This window comes from Vulpes vulpes, chromosome 9, assembly GCF_048418805.1.
Source record: "Vulpes vulpes isolate BD-2025 chromosome 9, VulVul3, whole genome shotgun sequence".
Classification (NCBI taxonomy): Eukaryota; Metazoa; Chordata; class Mammalia; order Carnivora; family Canidae; genus Vulpes; species Vulpes vulpes.
This window is the reverse complement of record NC_132788.1, coordinates 103127636-103137292: the sequence shown is the minus strand read 5'-3', so window position 1 is coordinate 103137292 and position 9657 is coordinate 103127636. Positions and strand designations below refer to the sequence as shown.

The 9657-nt window shown below is 40.8% G+C and overlaps 1 protein-coding gene across 1 annotated transcript; it reads right to left on the bottom strand.

Annotated features, from left to right (window-relative positions):
• Positions 1 to 1554: 1554 nt before the first annotated feature.
• On the bottom strand, positions 1555 to 2493 carry LOC112909739 (olfactory receptor 7D2). The gene has a single exon (XM_025985780.2). It carries the CDS (start codon positions 2491 to 2493, stop codon positions 1555 to 1557), a length of 939 nt encoding a protein of 312 aa, XP_025841565.2.
• Between the last annotated feature and the right edge of the window lie 7164 nt (positions 2494 to 9657).

The following is a 9657-nucleotide window of genomic DNA, read 5'->3' as shown; positions in this document are numbered from 1 at the left end:
TAAAGTTCTTCAAAAAAGAGTGGGAGGATCACAAAGGAATGAAAAAGGAGATCTCAGACTTACTCTTAGCATGACAGTAAAAGTCATTAGAGTAGATAAATGCTCTAATTTGGATTTCCAGCCTTGGGACACGTAACAGTAGGAGTAGATTAGCCTATGTTGTTGAAAGCAGCAACAGTGTGTATAAAAGCACTAAAATGTTACTGGTTTATTTTTTATTTATTTATTTATTTATTTATTTATTTATTTATTTATTTATTTATTTATTTTTAATGTTACTGGTTTAATGAAACAAAATCTTATTTCTTTCTCTTGAAAAGTATCTACTAACTCGGACAACTATCCAGGGGAGTCCTCCACATATTGACTAGCTTTCTAAACTCTTTGGATCTTGTGATGCCTTCATTCCATATCAAGAGAAGAGTGAACATGAAGAATAATGTACCAACTCTTTAACTGTTTTCGTCTAGAAGGGATACATAACTTCTACTCATATTTTATTAGACACATCAAAACATATTATTACAACCTTTAACTTCAAGGGAGAAAGAAAATGCTATTCTTTTGGGTATCCAATAGGAGAGGATATCCAGAAATATTGTTAACCAAGCAAAAAAAAATCCACCATTCGGATGTACACATTGAAATCCATGTGATTTCAGCTGGGCAGCCTGTTATAAGAATATGGGCTCAGGGTCAGATTACTGAATTTGAATCCTGATTTTGCTACTTGGTTGCTCTGTAACTTTGGGGAATATTTTTAAGCTCTTAGATTCTCAGTTTTCTTACTTCTAAAATGGAGACAGTAATCATTCCCATAGAGGAAGACTACATAAGATAGTAGAGAGCAGTTAGCATAGGCTTACCATATAATAAGTACTAAAACACTGTATTTTAATATGTATTTTTAATCATATTTTATCCAGTAAAAAAAACCCAAAACACTGTTGGTAGTACATGCACACGAACAACAAAAATTCACAACAGAACACATATAAATAAGTTAAAGTGAACAACCAATACTTTAAGTATTCTCTTCTAACATTTGAGATAACAAAGCTAAAAAGTAAGTGCTCCAAATCCAAGTTACAACTTACCACTGAGGAAGTTAGAAAGAAGATGGAGGACATAGCTTTTTTTTTTTTTAAAGATTTTATTATTTATTTATTCATGAGAGACACACTAAAAGAGGCAGAGACATAGACAGAGGGAGGATTGGACAGAGGGAGGATTGGGCTCCTCAGAGGGAGTCCGATGTGGGACTTGATCCCCAGGCCTGGGATCATGCTCTGAGCCGAAAGCAGGTGCTCAACCTCTGAGTCACCCAGGCATCCTGAGGACATACTTTTTTGGACAACAGATAGGGCAGAAAGATCATCAGATAAATTATGCAGAAATTAGTTGTTTAAAAGTGTGTAAAAACTAGGAGAGAGTAATCATAGATCCTTCAAGACTGGGTGAAACAGAGTTTGCAAGATTCAAGAGTAAACTTTAGAATCAAAGTTTTGCCCTTGGGATCCAGAAAACTCCTTAGTCCTAGGGCCAGTATATCCATCACAGACAAGAGGTCACTCTACTGAGAAGGCTTCCCAGTGCCCCCTTCACATCCTTGTTCCTCAGGCTGTAGATGAAGGGGTTCAGCATGGGGGTGACCACAGTGTACATCACTGAAGCCACTGAGACTTTCTGGGGGGAGTGACTTACTGCAGAAGTGAAGTAGACCCCAACACCTGTCCCATAAAATAAAGAAACAACTGAGAGGTGAGACCCACAGGTGGAAAATGCTTTTTGCTTTCCCCCAGATGAAGACATCTTCCTTATAGATGAAGCAATCTGTGAGTAGGAGAAAAGGATACCAACAAGGGGAAAAACACCCAGCACACCAGTCATAAAGTATATCAATGTGCTGTTCAGAAAGGTATCAGAGCAGGCCAACTTGAGAATCTGTGTCAGTTCACAGAAGAAATGTGGAATTTCAAGGTCTCTGCAGAAGCTCAGGTGCCTCATCAGAGAGATATGAAGAAGGGATGTCATGATACCAACAAACCAGGTAGCAAAAACCAACAGGCCACAGAGGCGTGGGCTCATGATGACTGTGTAGTGCAGGGGGTGGCAGATGGCCACAAACCGGTCATAGGCCATTACAGTAAGGAGTAGCGTGTCTAGGATGGGAAAAAACATGGAAAAATATACCTGCGTGAGGCAGTCCATGTAGGAGATGGCTTTGTTCTCTGTGTGGATGTTCACCAGCATCTTGGGCACTATGGTGGTGCTGAAACAGATGTCAACCAACGACAGATTGGAGAGGAAGAAGTACATGGGGGTATGGAGGTGGGGGTCAGAGCAGATGGCCAGGATGATGAGCAGGTTCCCAAGCACAGTGACCAGGAACATACACAGGAATAGCCCAAATATGAAGGGCTGTAGTTCTGGATCCTCAGAGAACCCAAGGAGGATGAACTCTAAAATTCCTGTTAGATTTCCTGCTTCCATGTACCCGATATATCTATAAAGGAAGAGACAAGAGTAACATGAAGTAGCAGCAAAGTGGCACCCTCCATTAACAAAAATGTTGGCCTTTTGCTCAAGTTATTTATGAGGTCAGTCATTTTGAGTAAGTGTTGGGTCTTAAAAGTGAGACCAGAAAAAATGGAGTCTTATACCAACCACCCATCTTAAGAAAATAAGCCAGTCAGAGAAGGACAAATACCATATGATTTCACTCATCTGTGGAATTTAAGAAACAAAACAAATGATGATAGCAGAAAAAGAAAGGAAAACTGGGGTGTCTGGATGGCTCAATGGGATAGGAATTTACCTTTAGATCAGGTCATGGTCCCAGAGTCCTAGGATCAAGCAGGACTCCCTGCTCAGTGGGAAATCTGCTTCTCCTTCTTTCTCTGCCCCTCCCCTTAACATGTTCTCTCTCTCTTGAAAAAAATCAATAATATTTTTTAAAAAGAGAGAGGAAAACCAAAAAACTGATTCTTAACTGTATGTCAACTAGCTGGAATTTAAATAAAAACAAACAAACAAAAACAGAATCCATTTTATAACAAGTAAAATGCAATCCTACAGAATGGAATCTAGAATTCCTAATCACCTATCTTTAAAAAATTTTTTTAATTTAATTTAGTTAACATATACTATATTACTCATTAAGGGGTAGAATCATCACTTGCAAGTAACACCCAGTGCTCATCACATCACATGCCCTCCTTAATGCCCATCACTCAGTTACCCCACACCCACACCTACCTCCCCTCCAGAAACCCTCAGTTTGTTTCTTAGAGTTAGGAGTCTCTTATGGTTTGTGTCCCCCTCTGTTTTTTCCCTAATCACCTATCCTAAGCATCCATTTTATAACAGTCCTATTGGATGGTCATGGAGCTTCAAAATGGGACACATCAAAATCACGTACCTCCTAATAGGAGGCACTGGAAAGGACCCAAAGTTACTTCTGTGAGACTCCTGCTAAAGATGCAGGACTTCAATTTGGAGACTAGGGAACATCAGACAAACTCAAATTGCAGAACATTATACACAATTTCTGATCCATGTCCTTCAAAAATGCCAATGTCATCAAATACAAAGAGTCTAGGAACTGTTCCAGATTAAAGGAAGCTTAAGAGACATGTCAACAAGGGGATCCATAGGTGGCTCATCGGTTTAGCACCTGCCTTTGGCCCAGGGCATGATCCTGGAGTCCCGGGATTGAATCCCACATCAGGCTCCTTGCATGGAGCCTGATTCTCCCTCTGCCTGTGTCTCTGCCTCTCTCTGTGTCTCTCATGAATAACTAAATAAAAATATTAAAAAAAGAGACATGTCAACATGAAATGCCTAATCCTGGATCTTCTTTTGCTATACATAACATTATTAGGACAATTGTCAAAATATAAATGAGTTCTATAAATTTGATAGTAGCATTATATTAATGTTACTATCTTGATTTTGATCATTATACTGTAGTTATGTGAGGAAAATGTCCTTGGTTTTTTTTTAAAGATTTTATTTATTTATTCATGAGAGACACACACAGAGGCAGAGATGTAGGCAGAGGGAAAAGCAGGCTCCCTGCAAGAAGCCCAGTTTGGGACTTGATCCTGGACCCCAGTATCACACCCTGAGCTGAAGGCAGACGCTCAACTGCTGAGCCACCCAGGCATCTCAAAATGTCCTTGTTTTTAGGGAATACCAAAGAGTTAGAGGTAAAGAGGTACCATATTTGCAGTGCAACTTACTTGCAAATGGTTCTGAAAACACACAGAAAGAAAAGGAAGAGAGAAAAGTGGATGAAGAAAAAAGTAAAGATGGTAAAGTTTAACATCCGGGGGATCTGAGATATACCTAGGAGCTTTTATATTATTCTTTCAACTTTTCTGTAAATCTGAAATGAAGTCAAAATTAAAAGTTAAAAAGTAGCATTTTCACACAATACCCAGGGGGAAGAAAAAGAAGAAGAAAATCCATCCATGAGATGTTGTCAGGAAGGAGTCAAACCTCTAAGAACACTGCAGGTGTAGTGACCACTCACAGATTTGGAGCCCACATCCACACTCCCCTAGAAACCTCAGCAAGGGAAATTAGTCTAAAGTGGTCCTGGATGAATTGTATTCTTGGATGAATTGTATTCTAGGTCTCAGTCAGAAGCAAACACAAATCTCTGCAAGGAGCTTTCATCTGAGGATCTCTGCCACAGTGTCCATAAGGGAGATTGGTCTGATATATTTCTTTTCACAGCCTTCTGATGCTTGCCTGCATATGCCAGTTCCTTCTGATTCCCAGTCTTACTAAGCACTGCACCAACCGTTCACTCTAGAAGCACCAACATTTTGCTTTCTGAGGAATTCTAAAAATGCTTTAATCTTCCCCCAGCTATGCCTGTGCAAGTACTGCCCTCCCTGCTGGGGCCCTTCCATGTCTTTGTCTTCCTGAGATCATTTCTGTCCTTCTTTCTCAGATGAAACATCATTTCCTCAGAGGAGACTTTCCTGAACCCTCCCTACCCTGCAAGTGTAGACCCTTGACCCATACCTTCATAGTCTCCTGAATTTTATGATATATAGGATATCATAGCTATATATTCACATTTACTTATGGAAATATTTAATTAACATATGTCCCTCTCAGCACTGAATTATCAGCCACACAAGTTCAGATCACACGTTTAAAGTAAAATTTAGTTTTCCTCATATCCCCAGTGCTTTGCACTGGAAAAGCATGGAAAGTGGAAAAAAGACTGAAACCAAAAATGCAAAAAAACTGATCGCATGTATTACAAAATAAATCTACAGGTTAACCTCACATTGACTATAGAAGCAACAAACTGAAAAAGGAGTAAAATGAAGCAGAATCAGTCAATGCAGAAAATAATACAGCTTCAAAGCAAATAAAAATACATTTAATAAAGTCTAACAGGTCCTGATGGGAAGGCAACAGAGTAAAATTTTAGTCATATGGAACCAAAGGATACTGCCAAAAGGTGATAAAGAATAGCTATGTTAAAGTCAGTGTTAATCCAAGATCCATTATCCTAAAAAACAAAACAAGGAAACAAAAAGCAGAAAGGGGAAATGATGCCTGCTGTTATAATTATTTATTTAAAAAACTTTAAAAAAGATTTTTATGTATTTATTCATGAGATACACACACACAGAGAGAGAAAGAGAGGCAGAGACACAGGCAGAGGGAGAAGCAGGCTCCATGCAGGGAGCCAGACGCAGGACTTGATCCCAGGACTCCGGGATCACGCCCTGGGCTGAAGGCGGCGCTAAACTGCGGAGCCACCCGGGCTGCCCTGTTATAATTATTTAAGACTGTTTCCAACAAATCAAAAGAAATGCCATAAGACAGAAAAGTGAAATGAGATATAATAGTAAGAAATCAAAAGCAAACCTGGTCGCTATTAGCTGCCGAGGTGATTACCTGCTAGAACACTAAAGAAAGTCAACTTCAACACAACGAGAATGAATCGGTGTCATTAGCTTCTGACGTATCTGTAAACAATCATTAGGAAAGATAAGAGAGAAAGTTCCATTCAAACTGCAATGACGATATAGAGAACACCTGGCACCGAGTGGGCATGCAGTACATATTTCATGAATCACAGGGTGTATACAACCTGGTAGAAACCAAGTCATGATGGTGGTAGGGTGGAGAAACAGATATCCTGCTGGAGCAGAGATTCTCCAATCATTGGAGAATCCAATCATTTTTGCCTGCATTAGGATCACCTGGAGGACTTGCTGAAACAGATTTCTGGGTCTCCTCAGAGTTTCTGTCTAGGGCAGGGCCCGAGAATATTCATTTCTAACAAGCTCCCAGGAGACCTGCTGCAGCTGCTCAGGAACCCCACTGCGAAAACGACTTCACTAGAGAAGCATAAGGAAGGTGTGGGCAGGTGGGTTAGAAACTCCTAAGAGTCCACTTGAAGGAGTGCCAGTGCCAGTGACAATGAGAAAGTCACTAGTCACTAGTTTCTTTCTTTCTTTTTTTTTTTAATAATTTTTATTTAATTTTATTTATTTATGATAGGCACACAGTGTGAGAGAGAGAGAGGGGCAGAGACACAGGCAGAGGGAGAAGCAGGCTCCATGCACCCGGAGCCCGATGTGGGATTCGATCCTGGGTCTCCAGGATCGCACCCTGGGCCAAAGGCAGGCGCCAAACCACTGTGCCACCCAGGGATCCCTAGTCACTAGTTTCTAATGAGGGCTCATTGGAGCTGAGGGTGACAGAAAGCAGTAGCAATGGAATCCAGAAAGACATAAATAACCAGGGAAATACATCCCAGAAGTGAAAAAAAGGGAGGGGGGCATAAGTCATAATTAGCCCTATTACCTCCTTCCTCTACCCCATTTTTAATCCTGCTTTTCATACCCAGTACTCACTAGGACAGTGGGACGTAGTTGGCTGGCATTGCATAAAGAAACGTTGTGCAACCTCCTTCTCTTCTGTTGGACGCTTAGGACAGACTCTACCAGAGAATGGCAGGGAGACAGAACCTGTCACCAAGTCATGTCTGTGAGAGGCACAGGTGTGGTCTCCTCCTGGTCAGATGTCACTGAACTATAGGTGAGGATGGTAGGGAATTATTTATGGTTTCTCAAGTCCCTGGGGGCTTGAGATGAGGGGAGATGAGGGGAGATGATTTCTCATTGCTCCTCATTAAAGAAATTGTTCTCCTGATGTTCCATTCTTCAAGTCATTCAGCTCCCTTGGCGTAAAGAGAAAATGGCAGAACGGAACCTTGTGTGCTAATTCGGTTTCCACCAAGGCAGCTTTGGATCCAGATGGGTTGCTCCGCCCCCAGGGGCCTCTTCCTTCATCACTATGGATTTGGCTTTGAGGGAAAGAGGCTTCCCCTCAGGAATGTGTCCCTGCTGCAAAGACCCAGCTGCCTGTAGCCACAGTGTTTAGGGTCTCAAAGTAACCCAGAGGAAAGAAAGATGCATTTGTCTCAGTGAATCCCTTGTGACCATATTGTTACTGCATAGGCTACATGGTGTTGGACATGCTGTGTAGATAAACAAAGACCCGTTTCAAGAAAGGGAGGGTCAACCATGTAAAATGATGATTCTAGGTCAAGTCAGAGAGGCTGAACAGTGTCCTTGGGATTTATTGACATGAAAAATAATAAAAAGAGAGATTTGGTGGAGTGGTGGGGAGGAGTCTACTTGTACTGGGACTTAGGGGTAAGAAAAGTGACTTCTTCCCCTATCAAGAGTGCTATCTTTAGAGGGAGGGTAATACCATAAGTGGCTTTTTTTTTTTCATTTTGGATGTGAAAAAAATATTTAAATGACAAAGGAAACACTCCAATTGATTGTAGAAAATTAAATTGATATTCCATGATTTACCATAAAAACTGAAGTTCTATCATGTTTTGATTTTTTATTTTTTTAAAAGATTTTATTTATTTATCCATGAGACACACACACACACACACACACACAGAGAGAGAGAGAGAGAGAGGCAGAGACAGGCAGAGGGAGAAGCAGGCTCCAAGCAGGGAGCCCGATGTGGGACTTGATCCTGGGACTTCAGGATCACGCCCTGAGCCGAAGGCAACGCTAAACCTCTGAGCCACCCGGGCTGCCCATACCATATGTTTTTAAATGAATAAAACAAGGGCAAAATAAAAATAAAAATAAATAAAAATAAAAATAAAAATAAACCAAGGGCACCAGGGTGGCTCAGTCACGTAAGCATCTGATTCTTTTTTTTTCTTTTTCTTTTTTTTACATTAAATGTATAGCTTTTTTTCTTTTAATGTTATCATACTTCATTCAAGTGGTTTTAAAAAAAGAATCATACCAAAGAAAATCATGATTTTTGGTTTAATCCTGAGTTAAGAATATTAAGGATTTGCCCACAATGCATATGGTCTCCTATATACAACAGATGATTTTATATACAATTTAAAATCCAACACATGGGGCAGCCCCGGTGGCACAGCGGTTTAGCGCCGCTTGCAGCCCAGGGTGTGATCCTGGAGACCCTGGATCGAGTCCCACATCAGGCTCTCGGCATGGAGCCTGCTTCTCCCTCTGCCTGTGTCTCTGCCTCTCTCTCTCTGCATCTCTATGAATAAATAAATAAAATCTAAAAAAAAAAAACTTAAAAAAAATAAAATCCAATACATCATGAATTTATGATTCAGAAGTACCCTTAAATATTTTTAAGCAGTAGAAACACACATGATAGCTACAAGTGGAAATAATACCCGCAAAGTGTTCTATATTATTATCCCAGAGACACACCATAGAGGTCTCAGGTTATTAAGAAAACACCAAAAAATGTATATTAAGAGTATGTTTTTGGGAGTGGGAAAGAATAACAGTTTTCCCTTTGGTTTAAAATACTTAGCCTAGGGGATCCCTGGGTGGCTCAGCGGTTTGGAGCCTGCATTTGGCCCAGGGCCCGATCCTGGGTTCCCGGCGTGGAGCCTGCTTGTCTCTCTGACTGTGTCTCTGCCTCTCTCTCTCTCTCTCTCTCCCTCTCTCTCTCATGAATAAATAAATAAATAAATCTTAAAAAATAAAATAAAATACTCAACAATCTAAAGTCATGAACCTGAGAGGGTGGCAGTCTCTGGAGGAGTTAGAATTGCAGAGAAATCCATCGTGGAAGCACACGTGTGCTTTCTACTCCACCTCCACCCTCCACCCCTCTGCCAGCAGAGGCTCAGGTTCCCACTTTTTTTTTTTTTTAAGCTACATGTTAATTTAATTTTTTTGTTGGAGTTCAATTTGCCAACATATAGCATAACACCCAGTGCTCATCCCAAGTGCCCCCCTCAGTGCCCATCACCCACTTTAAAAGAAGTTAAGGTCACTTCTGTTTCAGAAGGGTAAACGTTTGGTAGTATGAATGACTCTTTCTTCTTATTAAGCAGAATGAATGGTAATTTCTGAAATGCTCTTACAATTTACAACCTAAGAGCCCCTGCATCTCAACCCAGGAAGCCACAGGCCCCGGTGGAGGTCGCAGGGTAACATCTGCAACGCACCAGCTTGTGTCCCTGTAAGAAGGAAGCATGGAGGGTGTGAGCAGCCTGCAGTCTGGTCATCAGTGTCACCACAAGCTGATTGTAGTTCTCTTTGTACCAATAATAGTAATCACAGCTGTGTCCTTTGTACTGCTATTGAAAGG